Below are 19,447 nucleotides of genomic sequence, written 5' to 3' on the forward strand. Positions count from 1 at the left end.
CATGATTTTGAACATTTGTTGAACATTTGATTCACTGAATTAGGTAAATCTGCCAATCCCAGTGTTAAAGAAAGACCCGGAGTTTCTGCATGTATTTCTCCATGGAAACAACATCTGGGAGTGAGTCAGAGGCCATCCTGTGAGTAAACTCCACCTCAGCTTGGGTTACATTTTGGTGACTCCTGTCAGGATTGAGCAGACTGGGTGGGTGGACCGCGCGTGCGCAGAGGACTCCATCCCCCGATCAGTGCGGCAGGAAAAGCGCAGAGGAGACACCGCGGAGGGGAAAAGGGGAGAGGAAAACAGTTAGAAAAGAAAAGCAGAACATGGACACGCACAGCATGTGTGGTTTGTCTGCGGGGCTGTAGCTTCCCTGCCTGAGCCGCGCAGCTGCTCCGTTATGTCGAGCAACCCGAGGAGAATGATGCCAAAGAATGGAGGAAATCTTCCGAAATCCTGCCACTAAACTGCGCCGCGCTGTCAGGGTTTAAGGCTTCTGCCGGAGACATAAGGGCATTAAACTGAGGATGTTGCCCACATAACCGAGGGGCGTCCTCTGCTACCACACTCGCGCCGTGCTCTTCAACATCAGCCAAGCTGAAAGTTTTTCTTTTTTCTTTTTTTTAACCCCCCTCCCCTCCCCTCCCATCATTTTCCAGCAGAAGGGGGGAAATTTTTGCTGCATTGAATTCCTCTGGAAGGGATGTCATCCGCATTCAGGAGGAGCTCCTCCGGCTGACTGAGCCTCCAGCAGCAGCAGCAGTGTAGCGGCTCACAGACTGAGACACGATGGGAGATGCGGCAGATGACAGAGGCATGAGACGGACCTTCATCGTCCCTGCCATCAAGAGCTTCGACCACCACGACTTCACCAGGGCCAAGATATCGTGCAGCCTGACGTGGCTGGTGGCCAAAGCTTTCGGCTCGGGTAGGTGGCGCCTCCTTGAACGTTTTCATTTCGGGTGAGATGAGTGGGAAAAAAAAAACTGATTGCTGAGGTAATTATCGAGCGCGTGTGATAATGTGGCCTGCTGTTGTCGGAGCAGCTGGTTTGCAGGGGGGGGTATTTTGTAAACAGCGTCTTGTAATCAAGCTCTCACTTGTGGCAGACAAACTCGATTATGCTCCTCCTTTCTCAGGCTGTCACACTAATGAGTACCCCACGTTCTGCTTTAGGGGTCAGTTTGGTAGCCAAAATAACTGGCACAAGCCTTACCTGATCATACAGTGAGAGGGGGCCTACACCACAGCAGTGTGAGGGCTGTCTTTTCATGAGCTTTTTAGTTTGTTTTCATGTGACAGTCTGCAGGTCTGAGAGGTCACGCTCACTGCATCCTGTCACCTTGTACTCACCTGCTGCTGATTATTCCCCACAGCAGAAGTCAGGTCGAACTTTATGTAACTCTGGCAGGTCAACAGATGCAAAGACTTAACTTCTGCCTCCTGACTTAAGCCCAGGGATGCGTCTCACATTAGTTTGTTCTCTGGCTGAAACGTCTCTTTTACTGTCTGTCAAGCGGGACTTGATGCAAAAAAATCAATTATCTGAACAATAATCATCCAAAACGACTTGGGTGAAGCATCACAGGGGAAACTTTTCATTTCAGACAGCTTAATCTTCTTAAATGTCCAATCAAAGCAGCTAAGAAAGGCCCTCTACACTCCAGCTTCTGGGGTGACGTCCTGAATTCGCTTTGTTTGTCCAAAACCCCAAGATATCCGGTTTGTTCGCGTTCAATTCTAAAGACACGTTTCTTTCTAACCTAAGCGGTTAACTGTTGATTCTTCTGGTTGACACCCAGAACCCACCGGGAGTTCTTGAAATTGCTTATTAGCTGGAAACTATTCATCGCAGAAGGCCATTCCAGCCAGTTGTAATGTTCAGCTTTCTTTGACGGTAGTGGCAATGATCATGTGTTCATATGAATATGTGTGACCGTCCCTCTCTTACACATGAATGTGCGTGTTCGCCTCTCCTCTGGCCTGTCTCGTGTCCTCTGTGAGCTCTGAGAGCAGCTTCCGTAGCCCGGCCTCATGAAACACCAAGTCGTTCTAGCTTTCTTATTCCAGAGGTTTCTCCAGCTCTTACTGAAGGTTTTTAACAGCTGCTTCCTCATGTTCGGCTCTCTGAATTTCAGTTTGATGCCACGCAGACAGATAAAACCCAAAAAAGAGCAAGGGATAAGGAGACAGGCCTCTGAATCGCACCAGCTGATCAGACAGTATGTGCGAAGTTAAGATGTGGTGTTTTACAGCCTCTGTAAGCGTGAAATGATGGAGAGACGCGCAGCACAGCGACATGTCCTGTAGCTGTGAGCACACTGCTGCGGCCTTGTTTTTGTTCCAGCCCGTCGGTGACACAGATTCAGCTCCTGGCACCGCCGAGAACTGTGGCCCAATTCATAAGCAGTCCTCAGAGCCTTGTTTGGCCTAGATGAGCTGCGGTTTGAATCTGATGATGCTCAGATGCAACAGTTTTCCCATTGGCTCAAAGTTTGTGCCGAAACCTCAGAGAGATGGATTTCCACATGCACTCGGTCTTCAAAACAGAAGTTTGACTTTCTGCAGAAAAACAACAGCCGATTCACCAAAAAAAAAGGGAATAGGTGCCCAACTCCCAGCGGCACTGATTCATTGATTCGTTTGTCTCGTTTTGCTTTATGCCAGTAGTTCAGTTTAAATGCAGTTAGTGGTAATCAAATCTGAAGCTTGTTACTGAAACCTGATGCTTAAAATGATCTTTGACAAACTGCAGGATTATAGGTCTAGACATGATGCGATATCGGTCATTTGCCCAGTCTTGATTGCATTAATCAGAAATTACAAGGCCTGCAAATCTCACCCCGATGCTTGGTTTGTTTGTCAGTAATTTTCACAATAACAGCTTTTCAGCTGTGGTACCGAGACCACCATGATTCTTGCTGGACTGAATCATTCAGGACACGGCAGTCAGCTGTTTTGAGTGGAAAAGTTGGGAAAATCCACTAAACACTATCTGCTGTGGATGGCATTCGCAGTGAGGAAATTAGTGGAGCATTTAGCAACAGCTGCGAGGCAGTTTTAAATGTGAAAAACACACGGAAAAGGTTTGCAAATCGTTTTTATCCGAGTGGAAGTGAAACGATGCTCCGAATTCGGATTTTGCCGTCAATGGGGCCCTCACAGGTGTGTCAGTGTCCCACGCCGTTGGCTTTTGAGCTGCAGCGTGTGCTGACAACAAGCTACGTGGTTCTTTTCCTCTCTAGCCCGCAGGTCACCTTGCGAAGCAGCTGAGTTCTCATGAGATTGGTGAGATCACAACCACTTGAGAAAAACCATATCGCCAGGCTCCGAGCTATCTGTCTGTGTCCAAAACACAAGAGTTGAAGCAGGTTTTATGTGTGTCGACAGTCAGCATCGGTGGCCCCTGTTCTTGTGACTGGTTCCGTGGGACTTAATTTGGTTCATCTGATTGCCCCCCCCACCATGTCCTTTGATGGGCAGATGCTGTATCTGCTCTTTTCCAAATCTGGCGGGTCAGAGTTTTTCTTTTCCCTGTCGCTTTTCTTTTTCGAAAAATAGTTCCTCTCACACAAAAATAGTTGCACTCACACAGCCAAAACAATTTGTTATGGCAGGTTAAAGTGATTCATCTATTAATGATCCGTGTCGAGACTGAGACCTGCGTTATTTCATGATGGAGGAACCAGCACCACGGAGGCTAAAGCTAGCTAATAATCTAATCCCTTCGGAACTTCAGAGCTCTGTCTTTAATGTCAGCGTACGTTACTGTATGTATTGTTTTTTTTTTTTTCAAACAAAGAGCTGTAAGCTTGCAGAGATAAGCACTGCTGACGATTGCACGGCTTGTACATGCTGAGCTGAGTTCCCAGGGGTCTTCAGGGGAGCAGTCTTCTCCATGCCTGGACTTCCTGTGGCAGCTACTTCCTGTCTGTTTCCTCTTTGATGGCCAACACAAAGGAGAGGGGTTTTTATTTGACGAGGCAGATCTTTCGTGAACTCTACAAAACGCACGCTCTCCGCGTTTTTTTTTTTTGTTTTTTTTTTTAACAATCTTATTAAATATTTTTGTGTCCAATTTCTCATAAGAAATTGAAGGTGTCCAGGAAAGGAAAGCATGTAACTTTGTGATCTTCTGCAGGATTATTCCTCTGTGTTTATTTTTACTGTGTCTAAAGGTTTCAGTCAAAAATACTGTAATTGTCTCACTCCAAAGTCACTTCGGTGAACGAGCATCGCTCCACTGTTTACAGACATTGGCTTAGTTTAAAGTTTGTGACTTGATGCATGAGGGTTTGTTTTGAAGTGGTTTAACATCTGCCTGTTGCTTTAAATATCTCTCTTCATCACCCAGTGTGGGTGCATGGCGAAGCTGCTTTTACCGCAGCCACTGGAAAACTGCCAAAGTTTGATCACAAGCTTTTCTCAACCGAGCGTTACATATTTGATTAATTTGGTTGTTTGGCTGAGCTTCATGTCTCAGCTCTGTTCTTGTTTAGAATGAAAGCTGTCCCTTTAAGTTGGATTCCCTTTGTTTTCCTCAGAGTGATTCAGAGGCAGCCAGAGAGGAAATGACCCCACGCACACCAGGAATACACACTCATACAGGAGCACAAGTGTGTCGGCACAAGCACACACACACACGCAGACATTCTTCTATTCTAGCTGAAAGTTACACTCATGGGGTAGGAGTGCTTACATACAGTTTGGTCATACGAGCTGGTTTGGTCGAGCTTTGAGTCACAACATGTAGTCAAGAACAACACGGCGTCATGGAGACAGAAATAAAGATCTAAAGAAGAGCCATGTGTAGTGTAGCTATGCAAGTGTGTGATTTTACTATTTTAACGCAATCCCAATGTGGGCACTCGCCTTCCTTTTGGGAACAAAAAGTAGGTCCCTATGATGTAAGCCATTTTCGCTCAGGGTCGCGTCTCTTGGAAATGACGGGATTAGAAGGTTTGCTGTGCTTTGTAAGATACACCTCCACCACCTACCACGTATAGACTACAATATACCAGACACACACACAAACTGTGCGAGTCCACAGTCATTTCCCTCCAAATTTAACTTTCTACATCTCCTTTTTCTCCAGAATAAGATTTTTCAGGGAAAATAATTGTGGATTGAAAGTTTTGTAGTGTCAGAATGTGGGATTTAGGGTCCCACGTATGCGTGGGTTCTCTCCGGATTCCGGATGGAGCGGGGACGGTTGTTTGTCTCGTTTGTCTCTGTGTGGCCCTGTGATGGACTGGCGACCTGTCCAGGTTGGACCCTGCCTCTTGCCCAATGACAGCTGGGACAGGCTCCAACAACCCCCGAGACCCTGAGTTGGATTAAGCGGGTATAGAAAATGCATGGATGGATGGATGGATGGATGGATGGATGGATAATGTTGTGATGTGATCACAGTTGTTAAAGTTAAGATTTGCAGATTGTTTTTTTTTGTGCATATCAACTGCCTAAAAAAGGATACCAAAAAACTCGAAAAACAAATGTTCCAAAGGTTTCTTATTGATATTGCTGTAATATAAATACCCTAAAAGCTTTGCAAGTGTTTAGATGGCTGTAGCTGAAGGCGAAGCTTTAATGGAGAGAGGCATAACAACATCAATGATGGCAGAAAAATATGAAAAGCAAAACCTTTTAAGCTCATCTCCTGTCTCCCTCTCTCTCCTTAGATGAGGTACCAGAGGAGCTGGCCGAGCCTTTCTACAGGGACCAGTACAACCAGGAGCACCTGAAGCCTCCGGTAGCCAGCCTGCTTCAGTCTGCAGAGCTCTACTGCCGGGCAGGAAGCTTGATCCTCCGCAGCGATGCTGTCAAACCCCTACTGGGACACAACGCTGTCATCCAGGCCCTGGCCCAGAAAGGCCTGTATGTCACCGACCAGGACAGACTGGTCACAGAGAGAGATCTGACCAGCACGCCCATACACATGGTGAGTGGAAATGCTGCCTTCAGTGAAGAAGTGGGCTGACACATCAGGACCTCACGGCTTCTTGCACGTATAGTGCCAAACATGCAGATATGCTGTGTGAAATAACGCTCGATTTAGATCTCATTTTGTCTGATTCGACACATAGAAGTGTTGATTATTGATTATAAATTTTCAAAACCCTGACCTCAACAAAAAAATCCCCCAAAAATAAAATACTCACGTTAATGCAAATTGGGGAAAAGCAACAAATCCTCACATCTGAGAGGCTGAAAGCATCGACAATGTTCGAATTTTTCTTGACTAATCCCACAGGTCAATTGTCCAGATTGTTGGCGAATGCGTTTTATTGATTAGTTCATTAGATTAAAGGTCTCAGCTCTAAATTCCCATGTGCTTTGGTGTGTGTCTGTACTGAGTGGATTTTATGATGGCCATGGTTGTTGATAGAAAAAAACAACCTCTAATGATAGGCCTCCTATAGCAGCACATCACTCACTGTTAAGTCTCCGTGTCCTCAGGCGGCACGGTGCAAACATGCCTCAGCTCATGTCACAAAGAGATGTTGTAGATACAGTAAGGACAATGTTGTCAAAACTGCTACCCCAAACAAAGAAAGCTGAGACTGACGTAAAAGCCGAGAGTCTTGAATTTTGTTTTACTTTTATTTATTTTTTTATTTCCTTTTATTTTTATATTCTGTGTTTTGTCTTGTCAGCTTTATTTTATATGTTGATATACATTGATTATTTGCATTTCAGGCCTACGCATTCCTAAAAAAGTTGGGACACTTTTTTAGGGCCGGTCATGTGGTTTTGTGAAATAAATCTCTGGGCTTGGGGGCATGTAGGATGGACTATCAGTGGAAATATGTACTGTTGTCAATTTTAAATGAGTTACGTGCTCTGGACCAAAGACCAAAAGGATCCAGACTGTGATAGAATGCCGTTTTCATAGTTTTCTTGGAAAAGCTTGTTTAAACTACAACAGCATTTCTTTTTCACTTGCATTTTTTCATGTGATCCCAGTTTTTCTGATCTGGGGTTGTACATTCAGGATGGATGGAAGACGATTCTGCACAGTAAGACTACATTTGGATTCATTTGGGGGCTGGAATGAGCAACTTTGGGACATATTTTGCTTGGGAAAAACAACAACAGCTACAGCAGTAAACTAGCAGTTACGAATGTTGGCCATTTCCACTAATTGGGTAGCTGATCATTGTTTACTTAAATATTATACTGCCATCTTCTCAGTAGAAATGAGTAAAGGGCAGGAATTGATCATTTTGGTTGTTTTAGCAATGAAAGAAGGGTGAGTCTGAGGCAGCAGATGCAGACACCCTGCTAGCACATGCATGCTGACGCCAAAAGGTGTCTGCATTGCAGTGCACTCTTTCCTCCCCCCCTCCCTGGCTGCCCTCACTCCATCTTTCTGTTTCTTCTCTCCACTCTCTTGTCTTTTTCAATATTTATCGTTTTCTCATTTTTAGGCTAGATCTGTTTCCCCTATCCGTGCTCTTCTTTACAGATTAGATGAGACCACAAAATGTCCTCTGAATGTAAATGCATTCAACATTAATCACAGAGCCTGTCTCTGCCTTGTTCCCTTCCCCCTGATTGTAGCTGTATTTTATTAGAGCTCCTCTCCTGCTCTCCTTATTGTGTTGCTGCAGAGGATGTTTTAAAGTAACGACTCAAAAGCATTTTTATCGTTATGCTTGATGTACTTGTTGCATAGTTTATTGATTGAGGGTGTCGTTGGGATTGGAGTAATGAGCAGTGATCTGTCCTTTCTCACCTAGAAAAGGGCATGTGATGTCCAGTGTGTGTCTGCACATCTTTTGCTGTGTTTCTGTGTATCTATGTGCATTTCCAGGATTTATAGACCGCTTTAGTGACTGTGTTAAGTAGGCAAATGAAGCTTTCACCCATCAACTCTCTAGCACATTGATCTTTCCTCATGTAACTCAAAGTCAGGCTGTTTGTTAAGCCCTCCGTCCTTGTTGACACTCGTGAATTCATCGGAATGGTTCTGCAAAATAGATCAACTGTGGACTCTGCAGGATCGTTTCAGTCACACACTGTAGTTGAGGCTTTTCTTTTTGGATTATGGTATATCTGCAGAGAAAATGATTACCTCATGGTTTTCCAAATACTCTGCTACAGAGGAATAACTCATGGGAGGAGGAGGAGGAGGAGGAGTAGTGTGGCAGTCTGTCACAGGGGGGAATGAATGTAGAAATAAGCGGGTGGAGAAAGGAGGGGTGGCGTACAGGGGCTGCCATTTGGCTGCAGACCAGGCGGAAGCAGGAAAGTAGACCAATAGAGGAGGGGAAAGGGTGAAGAAAGTAGAGGACAAATGGAAGAAGAGAGATGGAGAGTAGTTGTGGAAAGGCTGGAAGGAAAGATGTAAAGGAGAGGAAGGAGCATTTTTGGCGTAGGGGCTACATGTGTGTGCCAGAGAATAAGTGGAAAAGGCCCACTGTTAATATGGTTGTCTGTGAAGAGGGGAGAGGAGGAGAAAGAGAGAGACAAGACAAGAGGGAGACGGAGGAGAAGCGTGGAGCACACAGTTGAGAAGGGAAGGTTGCAGAATAGGAGAGGAGGAAGACGTGATGTGCGCTACTGCAGCAGTGTGGAGGGTGGGGTCTCACAGTGTGTCAAGGCTCGTCTGGTGCACAAATTACACCCCCCCATTACAACCTCTTTAAACACACACACACACACACACACACACACCTTTATAGAGATGTCAGAGCTACGGCAGTAAGCAGGAGACCTGTACACCCTTTTGTAACTCTAGTTAGAGTGAGTGATGGATGAGACGGAGCAGGAGCAGTAATTAAATGTCTGCACAGGGGCGTGTGCCGTCATTTAAAGCTGTCTGTGTCTGTGTGTGTGTGGAGAAGTAGTTTTGGACAATGGCATAACTGCCAGGAGACATATCTGAACAGAACCAGACAAGTAGCTGTGACGTTGTACAACAGAAAGTCTTGTGTAGGTTATTTTGAGTGCGTACCTGCACTGAACATGTGATGTTTGTGGGGTATGTGGCTACTTTGATTGTGTTTGCCCAGCTGCCTTTTTCACTGTTCTTTAGATGCCATGATCAAGAGCACACACACACATCCTTTCAGCCATGCAACAGTAGTGAATACCTAAGCTCCTATTAGATGGTGTGCATGAGAGAGCCACAGCTTTGTACCACTCTTTATGACCAATGTCTGCCATGTCCACAGCCTTATAAGGCGTGTCTGTCACCATGAGTGCTTTAGAATCGTCTCTGTGCACACACACACATACACACACCCCAAAGGTCATTGTGGAGGCATAATAGACAGCGCATGGCTTTTAAATTCATGCTGTAAAGTCAACAGAGGCGTCTTTTTTTCCCCCTATAATGTAGAGAAGTAAGTAAGCCTTGGCCCCAGCTCCTGTCTGTCTTTTTCTTCTTCATCTCTGGGACTCCCACCCATTTGTACTTCACCATACAGTCCACAGAAAAGCACATGCACACAAGCGCTGAGTGAAGTGTCTCAGTTATAAAACAGTGGAATAATTGATCCATGACACAGGCAAATGAGCAGACATGAGCAGGCCAACAATGATTTTTTTTTTAATTAAACTAGAAGAATATAAGAAAATTTTTGATTCCCTTTTTAAAAGTGTAACGCCTGAGTTTTATTCAAAGAGTACTTTGATATGTTGACAAAAGACAGTCGATGGGCGTTCATATGAAGAACAGCGCTGTGTTAAAATATTGTGTGTCAGGTACCTGTGTGAGGCAAGGAAAGACAATCTAGAACCAAACCATGAAACCTTTCAAAGCTTACCAGATGCGCCGCACAGGTTTCGCTGCGTTTTCGCTGCGTTTTCGCTGCGTTTTCGCTGCGTTTTCACTGCGTTTTCAGTCCTTTATATAATTCCAGCTGTTGAGTTTGATGAATATTCATCCCCGTGCAGTTGTGATAAAATTAACTACCATTGGCTAGAGCTACAACTAAGCAGATAGTTAGCTGTAGATACCAAAACAGTTTTTTTTTTTTTTTTTTTTTTTTATCACAGTGTAAGCTTAGAATTCCATGTTGGCTCAGTTTATAGCCCTGTAGGTTGCTGGTTAGTGCTCCTGCGCGTGTTAACCAAAGACGGGTGAGTTGGACATCGCAGAGCTATCTGAGGGTAAAGGGTGTTAAAGCCAGCTCTCTAGTGCTTATCCACACTTCTACAGTTCAATATTTGGCATGTGACCATGTTTTCCCCAAACCAGCAGTTGAGACAGCTGTTTGCTATTACTGTTTCATATTCTATTACTGTCATACTCCTGGTAGAAAAAAATGCTTCAATTTTCCCCCAAAAAGTGAGGACTTCCTTCCATATAGCAAAAAAAGATAATTTTTTTATTCATTACATTCATGCATTTTATTCTTGCTTAAATGCACTTTGAGATTCACAAAAATCCCCCCAAAAAGCAATTGGCTCTGAATATTTGAGGCTATCTTATAAATTCACATGGTTTCTCTGCCCAGAGATCTGAACAGACCCACATACCTCCAAAAGCTTCTTAACAACATTAAAGACTTAGGAGATTTATGCAAATGAGGTTTGAAAATCTTCAATCACAGGAAAAGCTCAGTGGGTTTTCATGAAGATGATTTCTTCTGGATCTCCTGCTTCTGTGTAAGCTGCTTGGCCCGTCTCCCCCTTCTCTCCATCAGTCAGTCAGTCAGTCCGCTGTCAGCCAGACGACTTCTGGGGGAGAATGCATACAATGTGAAATATCTGGCAATATCCTGAAGCTGCATGAAAACAAAACAAAAAGTTCAGTATCACTCCTGTTCAATCAAACAATATTGTTCACCCATGTAATGTGCCACAGCTGTAGCATTCTGTAACATACTGTATGTCTCCCGGCACTGTTGTGCAATCGCTTTAGATGTGTTATAGCTTGTGTGTATATTTATTTTCTCGCACACCTTGTGTTGAAATGATTAGTGGATAAACTGCTTATATGTGGAAGTCAACAACAATTTCAATAACTGATCAGTTATTATAAATCTCTTGTCAAATGAAATGACGCTTTGGATTAGTTCATTTCATTCTTTTATTTAGTCAATTAAACCATGTAGTTACAATTACTCACATCAGATGATCGAGTCCAAGCCTTTAAGCGCTCGTTTCCATGAGGACTGTGTTTCCAGCCGTCCTCTTACATGTGCGCACTCTGTTTAGACTGGCAGTGCATGAGGCGATGGCACTGAGCACCAGCAGCGGCTCAGAGTCAAACCACTGGACCAGCTATTTGTTTCTTGAGGAAAGACTTGGTCACACTTGCTGTTTGCTCTGTAGCTGTGAATAGAGGCCTGTGTTTGTTCTCTGAAACGGTTTTTGTCAGTTGGAGTCACCTGGATTGTGAGGCACCAGACATTAGACGTTTGTACAGTTAGGTCTGACCCTCAGATGGATGCTTAGGTAAGCAACAAGCGCGCTCGCACGCAGAAATGTTTTTAAGTGGCCCCGTAGTGTGACAGGAAAGGGAAGGGGAGGTCTGTTGTTTTGACCGGCCTGGAATGGGACTAGAAAGGCCAGGAGAATGTCAAGCTTTGTGTAGGTGTAGATGGCTGGTAAAGCAACTCACGTAAAGTGAGTGACTCAATATTAGGCGAAGTGAGCTCCATGAGAGTAGTTGTTAAGCAGATGTTAAGCTGGGTAAAGTGGTCTCTAGTGTAATGAAGTAGGAGGGGTGGCGGGAATGTTGATGGGAAGGAAAGATAAACTCTATAAGATCTGATGTAGCTGACGGGGACATGAAAACGTGGCCTGCTGATAGTTCATGTTATGCGCAGAAGCGTGGAGAAGCGCTAACACAGAAATGTTATGTTCACTGGCTTTGATTGCCAGTTTAATGCTTTTGGGAGGGAAAAAAGTCAGAGTGAATCTTACATCAGAAGTCGAATTTATGTTCCTAACTGGTTGTTCCTGCTGTGTGTCTGTACAGAGTTCCCACCTGGCACTCATTGATACCCTGATGATGGCGTATACAGTGGAGATGGTGAGTGTGGAGAGGGTGATGTCCTGCATCAACAAGTACTCGTCTGCTGAACCCTTACATAGTGACGGACTCGTCCAGGAGCTGCCGTATGACACAGAGGATGCAATCATCACCTGGATCAACAAGGTACATGCAGGGGCACTTTTGGCTCCACACAGAAACCACCGGGATATGTGCCGCTCATAACTGGGCACATCCTTGAGCCTTTTAGAGGCGCCGCTTTTGATGCGACACACTGGTCTTTGTTCCATTCTGAGTTTAGTGGATTCCCGAGGTGCGTGAGAGTGCGTCCCCTCTGAGTTCACTCATTTGTTTGCGTGAGATCCAGATAGAAAAAAACTGGCAACAACCACATGCACTAAAGTCGGAGAGATTAGCAAGAGATAACTGACTCAGCTCAAAATCCTCTGGTCTGCTAAAGCGGGATTGAGAGAAAAGTCAGACCCTGAGTGAGCCTTGATCTTTAGTGGTTAATCTCTTAAAGATTATTTATTTACTTGAAGTTGTTTTTTGGAGTTGTTTTTTTTTTTTACCCATAAAGAGATGTTTTAAGAAATATTTCAAGTTGCCATTGATGTCTTAAAGGATTAATTATTCTACTTTTGTATAGAATGACAAGTCTAAAGCCTGGTTTATAGTCGGTAACGCAAGACGCAACGCAAGACGCAACGCAAGACGCAACGCAAGACGCAACGCAAGCCCTTGCGCGGTTGCAAGCCCCCCCTTGCGTGCTTGCGTGTGTCACCTCAATTTTCTAAACTTTACGCAAGACGCAAGCACAAGCCACTGGCTGTGTTCGAAACCGCCTACTACTTGAAAACGGCATACTCATCGATCTGACAGTATGCAGAGCGTTTACACACAGTGCACTTCACTCCTGTCCGAGCCCAAATCAGCCAGCCTGAAAAGCTGATTTCCCTTAAGCTATAAACTCTGTAAATATATAACTTTAGCAACATTTGAAACATTTTCAGGCGAGAAAGTAGTCGTTTAGACCCCCAAGGTGTTGAAAATCTGACAAAATACCGGCTATTTACAAGAAGAAGAAGCATGAATCCACTCGAAGAGGTCCTGGCGGTGAATTTGCTTTCATCATAGTAGGCTTGTCATTGAAAAAACCCGCTACTCCACCTACTGTCCTGGCGGTGAATCGCCACGCAGCACACACAACCGCCGACAAAGCAAAATGAAGTATAAACGTCTCGAGCCATTAACATACGCGCAAGACGCAAGCGCAAGGGCAGTTAAAGGAAGTATAACTCAGCCTGTTACAACCCCAATTCCACAGTAAGATGTAAATAAAAACAGAATATATTGATTTGCAAATCTCATAAGCCTATATTTTATTAACACCTGAACATAGAAAAGATATCGGGTAATAAAAAGTGAGTGAGTTATTGCATTATTCTGTTAAAAAAGTTAGCTCATCTTGAAGTACCACTGCTGCAGCCTGTGCTTTGTCAGGCCCTCGATCGTTGCATTCTGGTTTTTATTTACATCTTGCAAAGCATCCTGGCCTTTCTGGAATTGCGGTTGGAAATATTCAAGGAACTTGTGTGTTTCCTGCTCTGTCTTAGAGACCAGAGGAAGGAAGATGCACACACACACACACACACGCACACACACACACACACTCACACACACACACTCATAGGCAGGATTCATTGACAGAGACACACATTAAAAACGTGGGGGATTGTCTCTCTTTGCAGAGACATACTAGAAGCCAAGGGTAGGACTGGGTTATGTGATTTTGTGAATCCTAAGGCTTAAGTGTTTCATCATTGTGTAAACACAACGGTGTAGACAGAGAAAAAGCAGAAAAGGCTTTTAAATAAAATTTTCTATCATTAGAGCAACCTTTCTTCTTACATTAGACTTGATTAGGAAGGCATGCTGAGTGCTGTGTTTTGTGCTCCAGTGATGTTTAGAATAAGTGGTTAAGTGGTAATGAAAAGGTATTCTTTGAGGTTTGTGTTTCTCCTGTGTTCAGCACAGACGTTACTGTTGAGCCTCTTTATGCCCCAAATGCTGGTGTGAAATCTGACTCCTCTCCTTTTCTCTGTCTGCTAAGTTCTATTCTCTATTTGTTTCTTTCTGTCAAGGTGAATGAACACCTGAGGGACATCCTGGTGGAGGAGCAGAAGTTAAGAGAGGCTTCCCTCCAAGAATCAAACACCACAACGAATAAAGTAAGAACACACACACTATACTCCAACACAAACTCTGCCATCATTCATCCAAATGATGTTTGGATTAGTAGTTCAATATTATTAGGAACAGTCTGATTCATCGTCTTTCAGAGAGTCGATATTAATGATGTTAAACTTTTAACCAAAGGCATGTCTGTGTCCACGCCAGCCACATGCAGACACACACACACTTGTGACACAGCACGCAGCTCTGCTAATCAGAGGAACAGATGAGGTCAGTGTCAGGCCAGCTGCAGAGAAAGTTTGGCGAGAGTTGCCCCTCTGCTGTTGGAGGAGACAAAGAAATCTGCGGGGCAGAGGAGGAGAGGAGAGGGTGAAAGACGGAAAATAGAAGTTCGGAGGTGTCATTGGAGATGAGGAGAAAAGGGAGAAGTGGCACCATGTTGGAGGACATGGACGTGGACAGGGACACCCAGGAGCTCTGGCAGCTGTAGCAAAAAACAGTCATCGACGGACAGGCATCCTGCAGGCTTTGTAGTTATGTAATGTCCCTTCGACACAAATCAGTCCACTGGCACAAACATGCTGCAGTCAGCTGCCATGTTCTTCTACTCGTATAACTATAAACCTACAGTGCAGTGCTTTGTCGGGCCTCAGTCAGTGCTAAAACTGTAAAGAAAAAGAAAAAAAGCGAAAGCTGCTCACGCTCACCCTTCTGTCCTGATATTTATTTACATGAATCATAGTTATTACAGCTGTATGAAAATAATCCAGCATGTCTTTAAAAGTTATGGCTTTGTGGAATTGTGGGATGGTATTATAGCCTTTCATAAAGAATCGTCCAGTGTGTCCAATGGTAAAGGACATTATAAAGGGAGCACTGGAGTTCCTTTTCCTTCAACCAGCTCCTAACATGGCTGCCATTGGTTAAGGTTATTTAAGGTTATTTCACTCAGCTAGGAACTCAGGCAGGACTCAACCCCTCCTCTGTAATATCAACTCCAAATGGAAGTACCATGCAGTTGAAAAAAAAAAAAAGAAAATCTACACTGATAAGATATCCACTTTATTTAGAGTTTTTTTTTCAACCCGATCAGCTGTTGTTCTACTCAACCAATTCCTGGTTATTGTTTCTTACTATCCGCCTATACCCTTTCAAAACTGAAGCGTTGCAAACCAACCCATAGACATGTTTCAGTTCAGACCACAGTGATGGGCTGATGATAGCCACCCTGATGTCACGGCTAAAGACGAATTCCTAATAATTTCACGATAGATCCCAGATACAAAATGCAGATTTCACCCATGCAGCCCGAGAGCTCCAAACTTAAGAGGGTCAGTGCAGATATGTTCACAACTTGTGTCCACTATCAGATGATTTCCTTCTTCAGAGTAAGCAGTTCAAGGTTTGTTTTTAAATTTAGATAAGAAACGCAACCTCATGATGACTCGAAGAAAAAAAAAATCCAGATCACCCAAGTCATCAAAATTCCTCCTCAGGAGAATATGAATAATGTCTGTACTAACTGACATCGACATGCCATCCATGAAAATACAGCATGAGCACGGCGTATTGTCACAGATTAAACTGTTTACATATAACAGATTTCAAAATGGCTGCTGAGGTCATGGTGAGTGTGTCCCCATTCTCTTGTATGGAGCTAAAGTCATTTCTTCGGAGAGCAGCAGGACGTCGTGACAGGAACATATACTGCTCTCTGTTTGTGGTTGTTAGTATAGTGAGAGAGATCACTAGCTCACCGTGAGCTGATAACACATAGGTGTGTGACCTATACCATAGTAACATGCTTTGTCAAAGCAGGACGGTCCTTATAGGAATGTGGACGCTCGGCGTCAGTCAGCTGCTTTCCTACTCCACGCTTCATCACACAGCTCCTTCTCTGCAGTGTCAGCCTCAACAGAGGTCTATTCAGTGATTAGGAAAGTGTGAGAAGAGATAATTTCACAAGTGCGCACGCACGCACGCACGCACATACATGTGCCTCTGCAGCATTCACTCTCAAATAGATGAGCACAAGACCCTTTTCCAGTGTTGTTTATTCTGGGACCATGTGAAAAGTGTTTAACTGTGGTCATATGACCCTCACTCATTTTTGTGTGTGGTTTCGGTTGAATGTTTGCGCTCGACATGCTGTCGGTGCTTACTCTACAACTCAGGGGAAACTTAAGACAAATGCATGTCGAATCACTACGTGACAATCAGGAGCTTGTGTGGTTTCAAAAGAAACAACGATCAAGGGGGTTAACTTCCAGATCCTGTCATTGAGTGTTTATTAATATGTAAAAACCTCCAAAAGGTTTCAGTGAATTTGGTGGAATGAAACCCACAGACTTTGATTATGCCGCAACTTTCCTTTCGCCATCATCAGGTCAGACTTTTCCAATAACTTCGGTTGCCAAGACTGAAATTATTATTGGCCTCTGTAAGTATGTTTATAGCCAATTAGCTAATGTTAGTTGGTTTGCTGAATACGCAGATGAAACCTGAATATTATTGCTGTATTTCACAGTAAATTGGCATGGTGGCATTAATTCAGTACAGCCTTTCAAGGCCGCTAGCACGACTGTCGATTCTTCATCTTGTACTGCCAAACAAATGTGAGTATTTGTGACTCAAAAGGCTAAATAGTTTGTTCTTACTAATGTTAGGTTATGCTTTATCAAGGCACGCACGCGCACATTGGTCATAGAAACCATTAGGGTGTCCCAAATGGATAGCCTTTCTGAGTGTTTTATCTGTTTTGGTGCATCTAGAAGGTCTGTAAAGTTTCAAAGCCACAGGGAGTAATTCTCTCCGACACTTCCACACTGCCCCTGTACTGTTGCCTGCAGTCCAGGCTTTTTGTTCTGTTATTTCACAATATCACCATGTAACACATTTGTGTAACGCCTGCTTGGTGGCTAACTTGGCACACGTCAATCCAAGATTGTGTAGGTGTCTCACACTGCAGTTGTTGTTTTTTTTTTTTAACTTGCCAGCTAAACCTATCAGAGCAGAGTGGGCTTTTTGAGAGCGGGAAGCTTTAAAGAGACACAAGAACGTGAAAAGAATGATGAGTTTTATGAGTGTATAAATTAGTATTGGAGGGACTCTTTAATTACTGTGATTGAGGCAAAACTGAAACCATTTCAAAAGCTCCTTATGTGACACTTCGGTGTTATTAATTGTTGTAGTATTACTCTTGTTAAAAAGAGGGTATGTTCTTTCCAGGAAGAGAATGTTTTGTTTCCGATTTTATTGATAGCACTCAAAAGAGAAGTTTTTTTTCTGTTGTGATGTTATTTCACAAATTATTGGAAAGCTGTTTGTTTGGGAAGGTTATTGTCTGAGAATGTTTCCCCTCCACAGTTGTATTCAGCTGCACGACACAACTCAGCAAACACTGCTGTAGCAGATGCATTCCATCACTGTCTATAACTTGTTTTTTATGCAGATAATATGTTTAAGAATTATCTGACTTTTGCAGAGGTGTAACTGTTCTGGTTTTAAGAGAAGATTTTCCCCCAGTCCATGCAGAGGTAGCACTTTTTTCCCATGCTGTTGGCCTAATACCTATCCCACTCTCTCCTCTTGTCTAATCATGTTCCTCCATCAAGTCTCCTAGCAAATGGTACTGGAGATTAGTACCTGTAAGTCATCCATTCTGAAGAACAAACCCCCCCCCCCCCCCCCCCCCCCCCCGCTTAACAACCCCACCAGCAACTCTCCTCTCCCTTGATCCCACCCTCTACATTCTGTGCCCCCCCCGCCCAGCTGCCTTGTTTGTCTCTGCATGTGGCCTTGAGCCCCATCATTCAGTGAGGTTACATGATGCTGAAAGGATCAGATAATTGGCTAAATTACAATAAGAATGAGTTGAGCAAGGGTAATTATCCTTGGATGGCGGTGAATGAATCGGATCAGAGGAACAAAGCATGTCATACTCCGATACGATAGGTGGCGCTGTACCCATTTCAACTATTGCTAATAGAGCCACTTCCGGTTGAACCCTTCAACAACAAACTCAGGCATTTGAGAAAATGGCGAATGAAGAGCAAGATGAAGCTACGTCCCTCTATATTTCATCTGTGATGAGCTGCTTATGGCACAAACACGATGCACAACGGCGCAGTCTCCATCGCAGTGTTTTTCATTCTGATGGCGACTACAACAGTAATATCGTCTCTTCCGACTTCCGGTTCACGACCCCGGGAAAAAATCTCGAGCATGCGCAGAACGCAAAGTCTAATTCACCACGTGCTTCAACCGTCTACAAGCACGTTTATTTTGACTTTCAACCGAGTTATCTCGATTCGAGCCAATTTATTGTCAGATTAAGGTGTCTACATGCACTTAATAACTCAATCTTCTTGTAATTTAGCCAATTATCTGGTCCTTTCAGTGCCATGTAACCCCACTGGGTGATTGGTCAGACTATTCCTACTCTTCCAACCTGTACCTCATTTTCACATATATAAGGCATAGCGACTATTTTTGACCTACATCTATTTTAAGAAAGGATATGGAACTCCAGTCACAACTGCATTATCAACTGTTCTGTTGCAAATTAATGTGACATTTTTTTGTTGTCTGCATTTTGCACTCAAAGCAGTTGAAATTGTCTTCTGTAAAGAGGATACACCTGTATGGGGCTGTTTTACAGTACCAATGAAACACTGAAGAAACAACAGTTTGTTGTAAAATGCAGACATCATAAAACTTTTGTTTACAAGCAAACGGGGAGCGCTGATGCCCTGAAGACATCATATAGGAGTGCTGTTTTTACTGGTGTATTTACAGAACCAGAGACGTATAGAAAACCTTCAGACAGGAAGGATGTCTTTACGCAGATAATTATTAGAATCCTAAATCACATGTATTGTCTGCTACAGATCCATAGCTGAGGTTTAGACTTCCTTAGTGCCACTGATGTCTCACCAGATGTTAAAACATTCATTTGCTGTCATGCATTCTGCTCCTCACTGTCCTGATAAGGAACTAACCACTCCCTAAAACTGAGCACAGAGAGCAGTTGTGACTGTTTTGATTACATTTCTTATGACTAAAATGCAAGGTGATGTTTCTAAAGGTAGTTTTTGAGTGTATGTCAGTGGCTGGTTATTTGCATGATCAGTGCAATCTGCATTATTTCAGGCGTATGCTCGAAATTCCTCAGATTAACACTTGCACTTGTGTTAATGTATGTGTGACTTACTGGTGCATGCAGTTGAAAGAGTGCCTGCACATGTTGCTGTGTTTGTACCGGTAATCAAAGAGAGCCGTTCATATCCACCCCGATGACAC

General features: G+C 43.8%; 1 protein-coding gene across 3 annotated transcripts in view; it reads left to right on the forward strand.

Annotated features, from left to right (window-relative positions):
• Positions 1-237: 237 nt before the first annotated feature.
• The window catches only part of camsap2b (calmodulin regulated spectrin-associated protein family, member 2b), a 34,180-nt gene continuing 14,970 nt past the window's right edge, over positions 238-19,447 (forward strand). For all 3 annotated transcript variants that reach the window (XM_075483588.1, XM_075483589.1, XM_075483590.1), the window contains exons 1-4: positions 238-928; positions 5,682-5,941; positions 11,936-12,115; positions 14,095-14,181. In XM_075483588.1, coding sequence (XP_075339703.1) covers positions 790-928; positions 5,682-5,941; positions 11,936-12,115; positions 14,095-14,181 — 666 coding nt within the window. In that variant the 5' untranslated portion in view covers positions 238-789. The remainder of the gene's footprint in view (positions 929-5,681; positions 5,942-11,935; positions 12,116-14,094; positions 14,182-19,447) is intronic.

This window comes from Odontesthes bonariensis, chromosome 14 (assembly GCF_027942865.1).
Source record: "Odontesthes bonariensis isolate fOdoBon6 chromosome 14, fOdoBon6.hap1, whole genome shotgun sequence".
In the NCBI taxonomy this organism is placed as follows: Eukaryota; Metazoa; Chordata; class Actinopteri; order Atheriniformes; family Atherinopsidae; genus Odontesthes; species Odontesthes bonariensis.